At 38.0% G+C, this 18,927-nt stretch overlaps 1 protein-coding gene across 1 annotated transcript in view; it reads left to right on the top strand.

Moving 5' to 3' along the window:
• The window catches only part of LOC139657805 (neurexin-3a-beta-like), a gene marked incomplete at its 3' end in the record, with an annotated part of 49,067 nt that overhangs the window by 10,554 nt on the left and 19,586 nt on the right, over positions 1–18,927 (top strand). Inside the window, exon 3 of the mRNA XM_071535734.1 lies at positions 18,099–18,270. Coding sequence (XP_071391835.1) covers positions 18,099–18,270 — 172 coding nt within the window. The remainder of the gene's footprint in view (positions 1–18,098; positions 18,271–18,927) is intronic.

Raw genomic sequence — 18,927 nt, forward strand, 5'->3', positions numbered from 1 at the left:
TCTGCATGGGCTTATTTTTCCTTATATCTTTTCTGTTTGGAGCTTTATTCAGTAAAAATATAATTTCTCTATGAATCAACTTCAGGGCTTTTTTATCAAGAGAACGAAAGAATCAAAGGCCGAGTGACAGATTTTCATTGTCCCTGAAGCCTCCTTACCCCGCTCTCCTTTAGACTGAGTAGGTTGGAAAAGAATGAACACTGAGCACTTGTAACACGATCTCCCCAAGGTATATTTTCTGATCTGGACGTTGCCTTCAGATCGGCCCGGCGGCTTTGAGAGCCGCTGAACCGGAGCCGGGGGCTTTTTCAGATTGCGCTCGAAGCTCGAGTGGTAGATAAGGAGGAAGATGGAAAAAAAAAAAGACCCGCGGCCACAAAGGTCAGAGCCATCGCGGCCCATCGATCCGGAGGTTCCTGTTCGGGGGGGGGGGGGGGGATTGGGGAAAACTCAGAACGATGTCTCGGGGAAAAGAGAAAAAAAAAGGCAGGGGAGGGCAGCTATACCGGATGACTCGCTTTGAAGCTGGTTTCCGATTTCGCCGGCTAATCGTTTTTTTCCGGCCCCGCTCGCGTCTTCGCCAACGTGACCGACACTGACAGATGTATGTCGATGAGATGAAATCTGCTACTCTGTTGTGCCTCGTTCTGATATGGAGAGATATTGCAGTTTTGACAGGCAGTGCCTCTGCAGCTCTCAAACTGTGTCCACACTGAGGCAAACATAGGTGTTGCGTATCTTTGTTGATAATCGCGTGTACACTGTAACTGGGAGATAATCGACTCAAGTTAAAAATGTGTCTTCTAGTCATGAGGAAAGCATTTGAGCCAATTATCATGAGAGAGAGGCACCGCCATGGTGATTTTGGCTGGATTGGTCAATTATGAGATATTATAATATAATAATAATATATACAGTACTGTGCAAAAGTCTTAGGCACCCAAGAGTTTTTATATAAATTATGTCTTAGATGTTTATTCGTTTTTTTTCTGCATTAGTGTGTCAGTAGACTGCTTTATAGTACATTTTTAGAATTTAGAAACTTTTCATTTAATTATTTTTGAAAGCAGCTTCATTTTATGTTTTTTTCTTTTACATGTGCCTAAGACTTTTGCACAGTACTGTATATCTGTATCAAAATAAGATAAGATATACTTGGAGTTGTCATCAGCAAGGGTTAATAGCAGAGGTGGAAAGTAACTAAGTACATTTACTCGAATGCGGTACTTAAGTACAATTTTGAGGTACTTGTACTTTACTTGACTATTACCATTTTATGCTACTTTATACTTCTACTCCACTACATTTCAGAAGGAAATATTGTACTTTCTACTCCACCACATTTATTTGATAACTTAAGTTACTTTGCAGATTCAGATTATTAATACAAAATATAATCAACTAATAAATTGTGATGTATTATTATAGATTACTGTAAGCTACCCAGCAGTATATAAAGTAGTGGAAATCAGCCCCACCTTTTCCAGCTGCAACATTAAAGTGATGCTTACACATTAATGCATCAATTATTATAATTCAATAATATAATATATACTGTATTATTCTGAAATGGGCCATTCTGCATAATGAGTACTTTTACTTTTGTTGCTTTAAGTACATTTTGATGCTAATACTTTTGTACTTTTACTTAAGTAACATTTTGAATGCAGGACTTTTACTTGTAAGAGTATTTTTATACTGTGGTATTTCTACTTTTACTTAAGTAAAAAATCTGAGTACTTCTTCCACCACTGGTTAATAGTGCTAAAACACAAACATTGGATGCTGCAGAGGATGTGAAAAAACTGTTTAATTTAAAGTGTCCTTGTGTTTTCTTTTTGTTTATTTTTCACCCCCTTTTTCTTTTTCTTCTTTGTATAATTGCAATTTTACTTTGTATGTACTTAATATCCTAAGCCTGATTATTTTACATTTAACTGGATATTGCTACTTTTATTTTAGGACCTGATCTCTCTGTTTTGTGTGCCCCTTGGAGGGAGGGACAGTAGGTGGGAGGGGGGTAGGGGGTGAAATGTAATGTAATCTGTACTATGTCATTCACCCCATGAAAGGGAAATTTAAAAATTTTAAAAGTAAAAAACATTTAATTACAAAAAAATAATAATAATAAGATAAGATAAGATTAGATAAGATAGGACTTTATTGATCCCCTTGGGGAAATTCAGGTGCCACATCATTAATTGGCGGACAATGCCAAGGAAGTCAAGTATGTGTCAAGTACAAGGTAATAAAAGAAAATAGGTACTAAAATAAAATGAAGGTAATATACATAATATACAACAATAGAGAGCAAATAATGAAAATACATGCAAATAATTAATGCAAATAATAAAAGCAGATTCAGATAAGTCCATGGATCTGTTCCAGAGGTAATATGCGTGTGCAACATAGTCAACATAGTCAGTTTTGCTTCTAGAACTACAGTACTTAGAAAATAATATAGTAAAATAATATAAAATAAAATTTTTATACTAGATGCATCAAGTACACCAAACACAAAAACTTGTAGAAACGACCTTCTGCTTCTTCACAATAATAGCTGGTCATTTACAGAGGCTTTTTTATTATCTTTTGTCGTTTATGTTTATAGGGTATTTTACATAAAAAAAATTTAATCTGACATTTTTGCCATATACATAGTATTTTGTAAATAATTCATTAAAAAAAATAATGAAACACAGGTAGGTTAGGTTAGGTATTCAGCAGGAAAATATGCAACTTTAAAGTGTTGTGACTGATATGCAAATTTGCATCTTTATGAAATATGAGCCAATTTGAATATGCTGATAACGAAAACGACAATGTTGTATTTGTGTCCGTATTCAGTGGACACGAATGAAATGTCATTCTGATAGGATGAAAGGGGATTTTCTTTCCCATTCGCCTGTGGTGCCTTGTCTTGTAGAAGAATGACCAAACAGCTGCTCAGGTGACATTAACAATACACAGAACTGATCCATGTAAACAGACAGGCCTAGCACTCCCATAATGAGAAACATTTAGACAGAATTATCTATTCTATAATTTCTCTTCACTAATGGACATGGTACAATTAGTGTTTCCTGGTACTCTATAGTAGTTCAAACAAAATATCCATAATGTATACCAACATCATAAAGAGCATGTGCAAGGAAGACCAAAGAAACCCCGAGGGGCTTATGGAGTGTCTCCCTTAATAACAGTCATGCATAATTACAATATAGTGTAATAAAACCCCCAAAAAAGTTTAGAAAGAACAAAACAATATTAAAAAAAATCAATAGGTAAAGTAATACTGTTAAATAAATCGAGGGGAAAGTAGAAAATAAGTAAAAGAATAGAACTGTTATACCGCTGTATATTGTTCTTGATTGGGGTTTTACTTCTTCAGATACTTCTTGGCAGAGCTGCTCTGGAGGCAGACATAATCTCATTGGCTGAGTTAAACTTTGGCTCCGCCCATTGAGATTTAAGTCAACCAATGAGATGATTTTTTTGTGACCAACTTTTTATTCGTTTTTCCACGCCATCCTCACAAGGTGGCATAAACAGACAAATAAATAAAAAAAATAAAATAAAATAAAATAAAACAAATTAATATAACATATCATAATTGTACACAAAACTAGGCATGTACCCCCTCAAACTCGCCCTTCCTCGCATAAAAATATACACAGATCTACAATCATATTTTGCATAAAAGATATCACCAGGTCAGCAGCTCTTTTAATGGCCTCTAATGTTTCTCCTTTAGCATTGTTTGCAGATGCTGATGATTCATGTCAGAATGCATAAAATAAACATTGTTATTATAATGTTATAACGATTTTTATTAATGAAGACATCCATTTTGGTTGGTTATTACATAATGCACCATATTATCACATTTTAATTTTAAAAAAAAAAGTGCAACTCCCGTATTTTGTAATAACCACCGCAATATGTAATAATTTATTACAAAATACAGGGAAATTTATTACATATTGCGTTCAGGCTGTGTATTACAAAATGCGGCAGATTATTACAAAATGCGGGTGTTATTACATAATGAAGTGAAAATTTCGTACATTTTGTCGAGTTATTACATAATGCGGTGTTATTACGTAATGCGTTGTTACATAGCAGCCATGTTAAACCTCTGAAGATGAGGGTGGAAGATACATTTTTATTATAGTTTTATTATCAAAGGGACTGAGATTATACCCATTGATTGCTGACTGAATTGAAGTGTGTGTGTGTGTGTGTGTCTTTCCATGAGAATGACACATGTATAAGCAGCAGGCACAGTACATGGCTGCATTATGCTTGTCTGTGAATATGGTAAGCATGTGCCCCCGCCCCCCCCCCCCCCCCCCCCCCCCCCCCCCGCCAGGTTAATGTTTTTTTTTTAACGGCACACCTCCAGCGAGCACTCATTACCTTCCACCCCTGTAATGTCTATTATTTGCAGTCTCGGCATGGTGCCTCGACCATTTATTTCTGCTGATTTCAGTCCGTTTGAATCTTGTTTGAAGGTTAGTTTATACTGATACTGGAGGAGTTCAGGGAAATAGAGAAAGTTTACTTTGTCTGGCAGGAGTTTAAAGCAATATTCCACTTGGATTTAACATGGGGGGTTATTCGGCACTTGACCTCCATGAAAACCAGAATATAAACTACTGACCAAGATCAGATGCAGCTGGACGAGTTTGTAGTGTTAGGATTTTTACTTCCCATTCATTTGAACGAGGCCATGAAAATAAACTGAAAACTGACATTGAACATGTTGGTGAACAGATTCAACAACAGATCCTGCTGCTGTGATTTTCAACTGACTGTGGGTCCAACGTTTTAGAACATAATTTTGCAAAAAGCATTTTTATTGATAGAAGAGAACATAGCGGAGGGATACCATTTAAGAGAGATAGTTCCTATTTGGGAGACCGGATCTATTTTTACTTTTAAATACTAATTTTAGTGTACAGAAGCAAGAACAGAAATGCAAAATGAGGACAGACCCAGGACTACTTTGTTGTCTTAGAAGCAGGATCTGTTGTTGAATCTGTTCACAAACGTGTTAAATGTCAGTTTTCAGTAGGGCCGGGGCGATAATTCAATATTATCGTTTATCGTCTTTCAGTGGAATCATATCGTGATGATATGAAGATATCTGAACATCGTGACACACATTTCTGCTGTCTAAATTGATGACGACAAGCAAATTTTACTTAAAAACTGTAATAAAATGAGGTATGGTAGGTATATTATTTGAAATTTTCAGTTTTGTTTGACACTACACCTAACATCACCATTCGGTTCAATGAGATGAACATTAATTTGATTATTTAACGTGATTTTGCATACATGAACCGTATCATGATATATATTGATATCGAGGAAATTCCTTATGATTATCATGATATTGATTTCAACCAGCCCTAGTTTTCAGGCTATTTTCATGGCTTCATTCAAATGAATGGGAAGTAAAAATCCAAACGCTACAAACTCGTCCAGCTGCATCCGATCTTTATATTCTGGTTTTCATGGCGGTCCAGTGCCGAATAACCCCCATGTTAAAACTGGAAAAGTGGAATATTGCTTTAACATGCAGTACTCTCCACAGTGAGTTTACAAGAATATTTTTCAGATGCTCTAAGCTCCGTAGCAAAGAAACGCCACTCTTCCCCTCTCCTCACCATGAAAGCTTGTACAGGTGGCAGGCGTCTCCTATTGATTTCCGAGCAGTGTGACTGACTGGAGTGAAGTCCAAAATTTGGATCAGAGCTACTGCATGTATTGCGAAGGAACAGAAGCGGAGAGATGAGACCCTTCCAAATCCTGATTTCAAAGAAACGACACATCTTACCTGAAATGCCTACCGTGTCAACATGAGTAGAATTAAAAATAGCATCTGCTACAATGCAAAAGTGCGAGAGGTGCAGTTGTGTGGGGGCACATTACACGTTTTTCAAGCCCAATTTGGCAACAATTTCAGACCAGGCAGAGTTGCGTTATAGTCGCAGCTGTAATTGAAAGACTGAAATCTCTCTTGTATGATCCAAATCCACAATGTCGCGATTAAATCAAACATGTTTGATTTTATCAGGGCTAGTCTTTGCATAATCCTGACTCGAATCATGAATTTTCAACAGACAATGAAAACTGAGTTTGCAACAGACAAAGGAAGAGGGGAAAAAAAACGGAAGTGCAAACACAAGATCCAACGTACGCAATGGCAGGGAAAGAAAAAGAAACGTGACCGTCTTCTTCGTCTTTTTTTTCTGTGCGAATCGCAGCACAAACCACAGCTGCTGCAAGCCGCACGGGCCGCCAGAGGTGGGGGACTCGAGTCACATGACTTGACTCGTGTCTGACTCGAGTCACAAATTTGAGGACTTGAGACTTGCTTGACTAACACTGATAAAAGACTCGACTTGACTTTGACTTGGTATTCATGACTTGAGACTTGACTTAGACTTGAGACAGATGACTCAAAATGACTTTTTTTTTATTAAAGTGGATACAGACAGCTTTTCAACTTTCCCCCCGTTGTCCCCCCCTAGTGTTTCCAAGTGGTATTGTTGTTTGCGCCGCTGTCGCAAAGACAACCGGATCTCTTTCTGTTAGAGCCTAGCTCAGTGCAATAGAACAAACCATCTGTCTGCTTATCAACTCCTTGATCATAACACAATATAGTAACTTTCACCACTGCTCATTTTAGAAAGGCCACTGCAAGAAAACCTGTTCTTTGTTTAGATTATCAAACGGACAATGGATCATTTGTTTGTTTCTGGCTGCTAGAGTTAGAGTTAGCTAGCGTTAGCACGTTGCTAACACTAGCAGCCAGAAACAAACATAGTTATTAGATGTTTGTTTCTTTTGTTCCATGGAGCCAGGACCAGCCAGAAACAAACATAGATGTTTGTTTCTGGCTGGTCCTGGCTTCCTTGTAGCTCCTGGTTCGTTTTCTGGCTGCTAGCGGTAGGGTTAGCAACATGGCTAACGCTACCGCTACCAATAGCTACTGGGGAAAATATTCCTCTTTTGGTTGCGCAATGGATGACCTTGTGCCGTAAATGGAGCCTTCATTCTCCTGGGAGATCGTACCCGGTGGCAGACAGAATTGCATAGTGAAAGCGAGGCTTATAGGGAACCAATCTAAACGCCAATGGTGTCATTATTCTATAGACATTACACTGTGCAATCAACATTTACTTCATAATGATAAGTTAAAGCTAAAAAGTTGTCTATAGGGTCTTTAAGTAAAAGTAGAAATACCACAGTATAGAAATACTCTCTTACAAGTAAAAGTCCTGCATTCATTGTTACTTGAGTAAAAGTACAAAAGTATTAGCATCAAAATGTACTTAAAGCAACAAATGTAAAAGTATTCATTATGCAGAATGGCCCATTTCAGAATAATACAGTATATATTATATTATTGAATTATAATAATTGATGCATTAATGTGTAAGCATCACTTTAATGTTGCAGCTGGAAAAGGTGGGGCTGATTTCCACTACTTTATATACTGCTGGGTAGTTTACAGTAATCTATAATAATACATCACAATTTATTAGTTGATTATATTTTGTATTAATAATCCAAATCTGCAAAGTAACTAGTAACTTAAGTTGTCAAATAAAGGTAGTGGAGTAAAAAGTACAATATTTCCCTCTGAAATGTAGTGGAGTAGAAGTATAAAGTAGCATAAAATGGTAATACTCAAGTAAAGTACAAGTACCTCAAAATTGTACTTAAGTACAGTATTCGAGTAAATGTACTTAGTTACTTTCCACCTCTGCTTGTGCTATATAAATAAAGTTTAATTCATTCATTCAAATGTACGGTTTTGTAACATTTTCAGGTGCTGTGGTAACACGATTAAATGTGACAACACATGGGAAATAAAAAAAAAATCAACTCAATCCACTGGTTTTTTCTTAATTCCCCAGTGGGTCATTTCTGAAGTCCACCTCATCAAGACGCCTTGTGAAATGCTTTGTGAGAGTCGACGGCGTCCAAAGGCATGAGGACGCAATATTAGAGACAGCAGAGAATATCGGATCTAATTAACACAAACCCATAAGCGGAAATACCACGGCCGCGTCTCGGGGATCTGAACGAACGCGGAATGGCGGCCCTGTACGTTCGCTCACGGTTCCTCCCGAGTACGGAAAGCAAAGTTCTTATTACCGGGGCGTTGAAAGTAAACACTAATGGTTTCCCTCACTGCTGGACACGGACGCCTGATAGAGCCACCGTGTCTCCGGAGCATCTGTGATGTGACGGCAATTACCACACGATGTGCTTTCCCCCCCCGAACAAATTACAGAGGGCGATGCTCTTGGCGAGTTTTTTTTTTTTTTTTTTTTTTCCTGGTACACTTCGGGCCCTAAAGCCCCGCTACTCCCACACGAGGGCCGGCCAATTACCGTGCCATTATGGTAAGGGCGTTATTACTGCTGTCAGTGCCACACATAGCGGCAACAGAAATACCTTTTAGGGAGAGATAAATATATAGATATACTGTGATACAGCTGTCATTGTCGGTTGTTACCTGCATTTTCTGTGTTTCCAAATAACAGACTTTGTCATGAAGAAAAAAGGGGCATTATTGTAGCATCAGCGGTGCACATAGCATTTTTATACTTACTGCAAGCTATCAATAAATATCCACAACGTGAGAAAATAATGTACTTACTACAAGAATGAATATTGTATAAAAAACAACAAAACTATTTTAGTGAAATCTTAGACGTATAGTATTCTAGCATTTGATTGATTGTGATTTTTTATACTACAGTTCATTTACAGTATTCCATAAGAAGTAATCATATTCCACATTCAATTCATTTACATCTTTAGACCAGTGATTCTCAACTTTTTTCATATCAAGGACCCCTAATTTAGTCCACATTAGGGCCACAGACCCCCATTTGATGAGATTTTGTCTCTTGAACCCAAATCTGAGAATATTTTTATTGTTAGATATGATTTTGTCCAGAATTCCATGACTATCTGTATTGTAGGTAGAGAGATAACAGAGAAACTATGATCAAAACAGGCATTCTTCTACATTCTCTAATTGTGTTCACTTCTTGTAAATTAAACAATAGTGAAGTTTAACAATTCATCAATTTGCCTGGGACCCCCTGGAACTCCCTCAAGGACCCCTGGTGGTCCCCACATTGAGAACCACTGCTTTAGACTCTCCTTTTTTTAAATAAATTTTCCCCCAAGTTATTTAGCCTGAAACGAAAAATAGACCATATATATATATATATATATATACAGTTTGAATCCCTCTCTATGTATATATATATACACATACACATTTTATATTTATCCTGTATCAAAAAGTTGGGCTTATGTGAAATACAGAATATCATTGTAATCTTGCTCTGACCAAGTCCCATCTTGTTTTTTAGTAATAGTAAATCTTCACTATTGTGAATTTTAGATGTTCATTTTTGAATTAATTGTATATGCTGTGTTGTATTTTTCCAACTGATTAAGCCTGGCAGTAACATAAAAAATCCTTCAAAATAAAGTGCTCCACTCAGTCACTTTCTTCTTAAGCATCAGCATTGGCAGAGACAGAAATGAAGCAGTGTGAATAAGAGTGACAGTATGTGGCCAAGACCGTGTCACCTTTCAGTCGAGAAAACACGAGGTTAAAAGAGGCGATTGTGCTTTTTGAATACAGCCGTTCAAACTGCAGTATAGTTAAGGAAAAGTTCCATATTTGAAATACTTGACAGAACATGAAAAAGCGAGGAGCGCTTGATTTGTCTTATCTCACAAGTGGTGCGTCTATTTTTGTTGCTGCCTGTGTCTTGAAAGATGAACCGAAAAACTACCGGAGCCAAAAGTATTTTCACCCGAGTCTGTTGAAATATGTAAAAAGTTTCATTGTCAGTTTGAAACAGATGGCCCCCACTGGTTAGGACTTAAATAGGTCAATGTAGCACTTTTTGGCAAATGATTCATTTTTACATCTGGATGATAAATGACAACATTTGACACATCTGAACTTTTCACCGCTTTTGGTCCGCAAACCCGCTGGAGATCAAACTTTCCGGTGTGATCTGGATTTGCGGAGGTGGGGGACTGGACTTGCTAATCTACATTTAGACTTGGGACTTGACTTGAGACTCGTGCCTCAAGACTTGAGACTGACTTGGGACTCCAGCAAAGTCGGCTTGGTCGCACCTCTGTGGATTTTGCGATTTTGTTTTTTTGGACCAATCGGATCCCCTTGAGCATTTATTTCTTCCCTGAGACAAGTAGGAAAGATGATAGAGAATTGGAAGACAGGATAGATGTTTATACCTCTCCTGAGCTCGGTCTCTCTCTTTCCCTCCTCGTCCCCCTCTTGTTTACCTCTCTCACCCCCTCTCTTACTTCATGGGAATGTTGGATTTTTTTTTTCCCCCCCTCAGCAGATCCAAACTGTCTTGGCGTCTGCCTGTGTGTGCAGTGTCCCGGGCCGCCTTGGCAGGCAGAGCAGGGGATGGAAGTGGCTGCTGTGGCAACAGCCAGCGAATTAAAAGGCCCGTTCTGCCTCATCAACGCGTTTGATATCTTCATAAGCCACAACACAGACCCTGGGACTCTTCGGCACACAAAAGCCCGATTCTTCTCCAATGAAGTAGACCCGTTTTTTTTTTTTAACCCCCACTTTTATTCTCATCCCCTTGTTCACCAGCCCATGTAGATTGTAACCAGAGTTAAAGTAATAATCCGTTTTTTTTTACGTTTTTTTTTAAGCCGATACCGATATTTTCCCACCCACATTGGCCTGTGTGTGAATGTGTGTGTATTTGTCTTTCCATTGTATCTGGCTGGGCACTGTCAGTGTATGATAACTATATTAGGCTTGGGCCGATATTCAATATTATCAAATCGGAAAAAAAAATTAACAAAATAAAATTGTACAAACTTATAAACCTATAATCTACTAGTGGTGGTAAAAAAAACAAAAATAATCATACTTGAAGTGAAAAATGTGTCTTTTTAATCAGCCCGTTTTTCTGGAAATAGAATGAGCACTTTATATCAAATGGCCATTGTTTCCTCCAATGCTTGAATAGTAAGATCAAATTTCTAGGCTGTTAATTATAATAATTCTTATTATTATAGCCTAGAAATTTGATGTAATTTGGAAGAAATAAAATAAAATACCTCCCCAAAAAACCCTGGGAAATAATATTGTATATCGCGATATTTTGGCAGGAAAGTATCGCGATATTACATTTTGGATGTCGGCCAAGCCTAAACCATATGGCTTGTTGCCCTGCGATATCTACAGCCAGAAGTTAGCGTTGATTAGAGCAACGCCCTTGATGTTCTGGAGTGGTCTCTTTTTTTTTTCTTTTCTCCAACCTTTCAATTTTACAATCAAATTTGCCTTCCTCCTTTCTAGCCAGTCAGCAAAAATCGACAACATCTACCCACCTCCTGTTGTTGCTGCTCGTCAACAGTGGTGGAAAGTAACTAAGTACATTTACTCAAGTACTGTACTTAAGTACAATTTTGAGATACTTGTACTTTACTTGAGTATTTCCATTTGATGCTACTTTATACTTCCACTCCACTACATTTCAGAGGGAAATATTGTACTTTCTACTCCACTACATTTATTTGACAGCTTTAGTTACTTTTCAGATGGAGATTTGACACAATGGATAATATAACAAGCTTTTAAAATACAACACATTGTTAGAGATGAAACCAGTGGTTTCCAACCTTTTTGGCTTTTGACGTCTTACAAAAAGCAGTGTGTAGTCGGGTCACATTTCAGATGTCTATGAGTTGTTAACAGCTCCACCAAATAGTGATTTTTCCCTCTAAACCTCACATGGTTTCATTTCAATAAATGTTCAAATGATCCAATATTTCAGCAAAAATCAAAGATTAGAGAAAAAGTCCAAAAACTGAAAACAGATTTGTGTATCAGAACTTTGTTTTTTCTTCTTTCCTCTCCCATTAATCATCTCACGACCCCTCAGATTTATCCGGTGACCCTTCGGAGGGGCCCGACCCCTAGGTCGGGAACCACTGGACTAAACTAGCTAACTGTATATAAAGTAGTTCAAACTAGCTCCACCTCCAGCAGCTACAACAGTAACATGCTGCTTACATACTGATGCTTCAGTATTAATAATCTAATGATGTCATATATAATAAAATATCAGTCAGAGGGACCAAACCACTACTTTTACTTTAATACTTTAACTACATTTTGCTGCTAATACTTATGTACTTTTACTTAAGTAGGATTTTTCATGCAGGACTTTTACTTGTAATGGAGTTTTTTTTACATTGCTGTATTGGTACTTTTACTTAAGTAAAGGATCAGAGTACTTCTTCCACCACTGCTCGTCAAGGTGGACTTCGGAGATGTGACAATCTTTCGTCCAGCAGTGATATAATGGTTTCTCTGCACTGGCATATTTCTCCACAGCACTCATTCCTTGCTACTTTTCCTTTTCACTTAATCTCCCACTGCATCACACCCAGCCTCGCTCCCTGAATAAATGATCACCTGCCTTGCTGGAAATAGACGCACCAGCACAAAGGCATTTCAAACAATATTAGCACCTTGACCTTGGCAAGACTGGTGTGATAGTTTGATTTTCTTCTTATATCAAACTTGCAGTGTTTCAATGCTGAGTCAAGCCACACAGACACACTGCTAACATAGAGAGTGCGCAAGCTCATTTGGGCCCATTTTGTTGTTCGGTGGTGTATTTTTCTCATTCCTGTGGATAACTGACCAAGATGACGTGACAAGATATTTCAGTAACCCTTTAAATTACAGGCCATTAAAGGAATAGTTCACCCAAAAATGAAAATTATACTGTATTAAATATACTGTAGGTCTTTTTGGAACTCTAAAGACAGGTCCCCATTGACTTCAGTTGTTTTGGAGAAGTCTGCTACCAAGTTGTGCTGGCAACCTCCCTGTGTGTTATATGGACTAACAAATTTCACCTGTGTTTCATTTGGCATGAGGGTGAGTAGATGATGACAGAATTTTCATTTTTGGGTGAACTATTCCTTTAACCTGTTCTTCCCTGCCGCCCCCACCACTGGTTTCATCATTACAAACGCAGGTTGCACGGCCAAGCTTTGTTCAAACCCACAGAACTTAATTTAAATTTCTAGTCAAGATAACATGTTTTCCAAAGACACCAAATATGCTACATACAGGGAAATGTGTATATAATGATGCACAAACATCTAGATTTTTTTCCATTTGATGTAATGGTGCAGCCATAAAAACACGGCGTCTTGTATTTGAATATTTCATTCAATATAAGCAGCTAGAGCTTCAAGAAAGCGTTGGAACAGCAGATACAGAATATGGATGTGATGTTGTTGTACAGTTAGGATATTTTTTTTTCTAACTTTGAAGCTACTTAAGGGGAAATTTAAGGGTAAAGTCAGTGTACAAGGGGTTAATTACACAGTAATGACTGAGCGCAGCATACACTAGAACAGTGGTTCTCAACGTGGGGTCCGGGGACCACCAGGGGTCCTTAAGGAGGTTCCAGGGGGTCCCCAGCAAATTGATGAATTGTTAAACTTCAGCATTATTTAATTTACAAGAAGTTAACACAGTTACAGAATGTAGAAGAATGACTGTTTTGATCATAGTTTCACTGTTATCTCTTTGCCTACCATACAGATAGTAATGGAATTCTGGATAAAATCATATCTGACAATAAAAATATTCTCAGATTTGGGTCCGAGAGACAAATGGGGGTCCGTGGCCCTAATGTGAACTAATTTAGGGGTCCTTGATATGAAAAAGGTTGAGAATCACTGCACTAGAACTACACTGTAACAGCGGCCTAAACGGTCGAGAATTTGACTTGAATGTGACTACAAATTTGCGTGTTTGAATCCCCAGACCGGCTGCTAAAATCTGGGTGGGCAAAGTGAATGAGTAGTTCTCAATGACCACCATCTCTGTTGATTTGGGTGACCTAATTAACCCTCAGCTGCTCCAGTAAAGAGCCTGGTTAGGGGTCATACTGGGCAGCTCCCGGGTGTGAACGTGTCTAACTGAATTGAATATGAAGCGGGGTGTCGCCGAAAAGAGAACGTGACAGCTCAGCAAAACCGTCCACGAATATGAAGGCTTTGAATTTCCTGTAAAGTTCCCTACAGGTAGACTAATAAGTCTTAGAAGAGACGGGGTGTGGCTGCCAATGGAAAGCCGCTCATAGGCCTATGGAACAGAACCATGAAATTATGTATTAGTTATAGGGAAAATAGAGAAAGAGTTCAATGGTAGTTGGTAGTTGGTAAGTTCCTCCAACTTCTTCTGTTGTTTCTAAGACAGAACCATGAAAGTGTTTAGTTGTTATATAGAAAATTTTGAATTAGAGGAAGGACTTCAACAAATAACTACATTATATAATTATATGAATAATGACTTTGCCTCAGCCTATTATTTTTCCAATAAATAGAATATAGTTTTGCAGTTCTTTCCAGGAAACTCTTTCAGAAATGGTCAGTATCTTATCGACTCCACCAGACTGCTTACATCTTCTATATAACTACTACATCATTTCATGGTTCTTTCCAGGAAACCTCCTAAGAAATTAACAGGAATTATTATTAGGAAATTGCGGACCCGGAAAATAAAGCGTGACCCAAGTTTGTTTTCACCATTTATTTGACAGCGATAAAGGAAATAACGACCATGGCGCCAGTGCCGGTTATAGTAATTATTCCAGAAAACTCCGCGAACTCTCGTACTAATTGCCAAGGAAAAAGCTTTTGTGGAAAAAAACTCGCTCTAGACGCTAGAACAAAGGTGATAAACAAAAGCCCCCGTTTATGCTTCGGAATTTTTTTTTTTTTTTTTTTTTTTTTTATCAATAAATAATCTATTTCCGTCGTTTCATTTGTTCTTCAAACGCTCTGACTTCTAGCTGACCCCCCTTTTCTCGTAATGAACTCGCTCGTCTCGGCTCTCTCTCTCCCCTCGGTATAGAACCAAAAGTGCCATTATGTTATCAGCCGTTTACACGCCGCACTCTCCGGGGGTTTGCGCCTCTTCATCTTTCACACACTTATCAATGCGGGGCAGGTGATAGCGTGAAATAACCTCTTCCTCTTCCTGTGTGCAAAAACACCGAGGCGTTTTTAAAAGGATAAATGGCCATTTGGTCGGCTGAAGGGCTTCAAAAAACGCCTCGCCGTCATGGGGATATCTCTGACAATAAGCTGTTTGTCTTCAGATTCATTCACTGCTCCGCGCCCCGTGGCTGTGTGATACCGGCTCGTATTTCACACATGGACGTGTGTGTGTGTGTGTGTGTGTGTGTGTGTTTTGCATGCCTTTTCTCATTTTAAATAAACGATCGCTCTCACACCGATGTAAATTTTTTGTTTCATGTTTCACACCAGGCGCTGAACAGCTCCAGTACAAATAAGGAGTATATCGCAGGCAATTACAGTTGATAACTATGTTAGTGTTCATCAAAGCAGTTTTGTTTGATAGTCATAGTTCTGATAGATTATAGATTCAAATGTAGTTATCATCACACTATTGTATTGCACTGTCAGTAGGTTTGTAGAGTATTGGTATTATATGTACACACATGTAGATGAATATGTGTATATATGTAGGTCCATACAGGATAGGTGCAAATGTATGTAGGTTATATGTGTGTATGTATGCATGCATTTATATGATATGTGTGTGTCAACAATTATGTGTTGTATTATTATGATTTATTGTATGCTTACATGTTTTAATGTGGACTCTTGGAAGATTAGCCAATGGGCTAAAGGAGATCCAAATCAAATCAAATCAAGTAGTATAGTAGTTAGTTAGACTAGTAGTAGTTAGTAGTAGTTATAGTTAGACTATACAGGACAGTCTGTGATCAAAAGTAATGCTTCAGCTATTGACTCTTCATGCTCTTGATTTCCACTGCAAAAAATGACAAGTTGTCACATGATTTTATCTTGTCTCTATCAAGCTTATTTCATCATATTTTTAGTCAAATTCTCTCACTGCACTGGCAGATAATCTTGCTGGCTTCAATACATTTCATGGTAACACTTTACAATAAGGGTCACTAAGTTAAGGGTTAGTTAATGCTTAATAATTTATTAACAGTTAATTAATGTGTAATTTACTAATGGTGTTCATGTTAACTAAGGTATTCATTTATACATTATTTAATAGTTTATAAAGATGACTATTAAATAATGTATAAATTAATACCTTAGTTAACATGAACACCATTAGTAAATGATTACCAGACACATTAGTTAACTGTTAATTAAGGGTTAGTTAATGCTTATTAAGCATTAACTAACCCTTAACTTAGTGACCCTTATTGTAAAGTGTTATCCATTTCATTTGATTCATGCCAATGTGACTTCTTTCAAGAAATCATCACAAAACAATGGAGAAAATCTGGAAACAAGAAACTTTCTCCAAGACTATTTGACTTTTACCAAGTAAATGTCCTGAAACAAGTTCTCCTGAAAAAAAGTCGCATTTGTTGAAAGCGGTAAAATGATCCGCCCAGTGCAATAAGATGATTTCACTAAATCCTAAAATAAGCTTGATAAGTCTGGAGACAAGATCAAATAACTGAACAAGTTTGTCAGTTTTTGCAGTGTAGGAGTAGCAGGGAGAATTTACCATTTATTTATCATCTTGTCATTGCTAGCAGCATTGAGCATAGTATGTATGTTCCCAAGCTAAATCTGTCAGAAAACTATACAAAACAAATATGAAGAAACATATTTTTTGGATCTTCCTTCTGGTTTAGGCAGAAAAACGTTTAAGTTAAAACCGGATTTTACCTGCATACCCAATCCCATTCTAGGCAAGTGCTATCTGAAGACACACTTGTTGTGCACGTCCTTATTTTCCAGAGATTCTCCACGATAAGATCAAAATAGAATTTCAGCTGCTTATCAAGAAGCTCAAATTTGGCCCAAAGGGATTGATGCTGCTTGTTACCATACTCTACTATTGCAGTCTTCCAAGTGAACTTGAGTTCTGTGGCCTAGTTTCCCCATATGCGCTGAGCACTGATTAGCAGTGATAATGCATAACATGGTGATACGCATCTTCCTCCATGCCATTTATCATCTGTCCCCTTGTTAATTTATTGTAGCCAAAGATAAGAGCATAATCCCAGTTTATGAGAAATCTAAAGAAATAGGACGAGCTCCGCTTGACACACATTGCAGAGCGCAGCTTAAGGTGGCGCTTTGTGCTAGATGATGAAGGAAAAAAAAGCAATGATGACCTTTCGCATTTCTTTTAAGCCACTTCAGGGATGTTAGCTTTTTGCACTGTAAGGACACTCACATGTGTTGGCTAATCAAGTTTATAGTATCTATCAGAGGTGAGACCAAGTCAACTTTGCTCAAGTCCCAAGTCACTCTCAAGTCTTGAGGCAAAAGTCTCAAGTCAAGTTTCAAGTCAAAATGCAGATTACCAAGTCAAGTCCAAGTCAAGTCCAAGTCATTAATGTCAAGTCTCAAATCTAAATGTAGATTACCATGTCAAGTCCAAGTCATTAATGTCAAGTCCAAGTCATTAATGTCAAGTCTCAAGTCTAAATGTGGATCACCAAGTCAAGTCAGAACAAATCAAGAGTCCAGTATCAATTTAATATCTTAAAGAAAACTAAATATCTAGGACTTTTCAATGCAATATGGTTTTAATAGGATAAAAACTTAAGAGTAAGAGCATCATGAGTTTGATTTCTATAATCAGTTTCATCTTCAATAAATTCAATCATTCCATACAAATTCAGAAAACAGAATTTAAATTCAGTCGTCTGCTGGAACAAATCTCATCACTTTCAATCTAAGTCATTTACACAAACACAAGATCTCAAGTCAAGACTTTAGAAACCTTTTCATCAAGTCATCAGAGTACAAGTCAGAGTCGAGTCCCAAGTCACCAGAACCCAAGTCAAGTCAAGTCTCAAGTCTTCTCTTCGTGCATCAAGTCAAGTCTCAAGCTATTAAAACTGTGACTTGAGTCTGACCGGAGTCCAAGTCATAGGGTGAAAGTTTATCTCATTTATACTGAATCATTTTGTTTTCTTGTTTTATTCCAGCAACAAGGAAAAATCGGTGTGACGTTCAACATCGGCACGGTGGATATCACTGTGCAGGAGAGCAGCACCCCGGTGAATGATGGGAAGTACCATGTGGTCCGCTTCACCAGGAACGGGGGCAACGCTACTCTGCAGGTGGACAACTGGGCCATCAACGAACACTTCCCAACAGGTACAACGTGAATGCCAATATATTTTAGATCCGATGTCTTTATTATACAAATTGTACTGGTGATCAAGTTGAAAAAAAGAGGTATAGGCAATGGGACCACTTCATTATGCAAGAGTTTAAAACACTTAACGTTAACACTTCTAACTTCACTGGACAGCATCTGCTTCTGAGAACCGGAGCCGCATTGTTTAAATCCTCTAGCTTTTCATTCTCTCCTTATATCTAACTTATCCTTTTAAGCTTTTAAGCACTCTGTTTTAATTGAGCACGTACCGGCAATTAGCACACAATGGAGTACATTTGTCAGTGCGGAGTTAAATTGATGGGAGTAACAAAAAAAAAAAAAAAAAAAAACACAGAAAAAGCCCAGCCAGACAGTCTGTGTTCCGTCTCTTACCGTTTATTTCAGTAGACGTGGCAGGTCTTATATATGCAGGAGGCGGAAGGGGGGTCTTGAAACGCCAATGGGTGGGGGGGTGTTACGGAGTACAGGCCAGAAAATGAGTTGTTGAGAAAGTGAGAAATCTCAGCTCAGCAGCTGGCCAAGTAATCGTTGAGTCACTGCTATTGATCAACAACTCTATCAACCCCCTGCAGATAGATTCCGGTCTGTTTGTGCTATACGGGCAGTAAAAATCCTACGTATTGCCCCTTTAA

Source organism: Centroberyx affinis, unplaced genomic scaffold (genome assembly GCF_046629955.1).
Source record: "Centroberyx affinis isolate AG114_WGS23_722 - 3 ecotype Tasmania unplaced genomic scaffold, CSIRO-AGI_Caff_v1 ptg002758l_1, whole genome shotgun sequence".
Taxonomy (NCBI): domain Eukaryota; kingdom Metazoa; phylum Chordata; class Actinopteri; order Beryciformes; family Berycidae; genus Centroberyx; species Centroberyx affinis.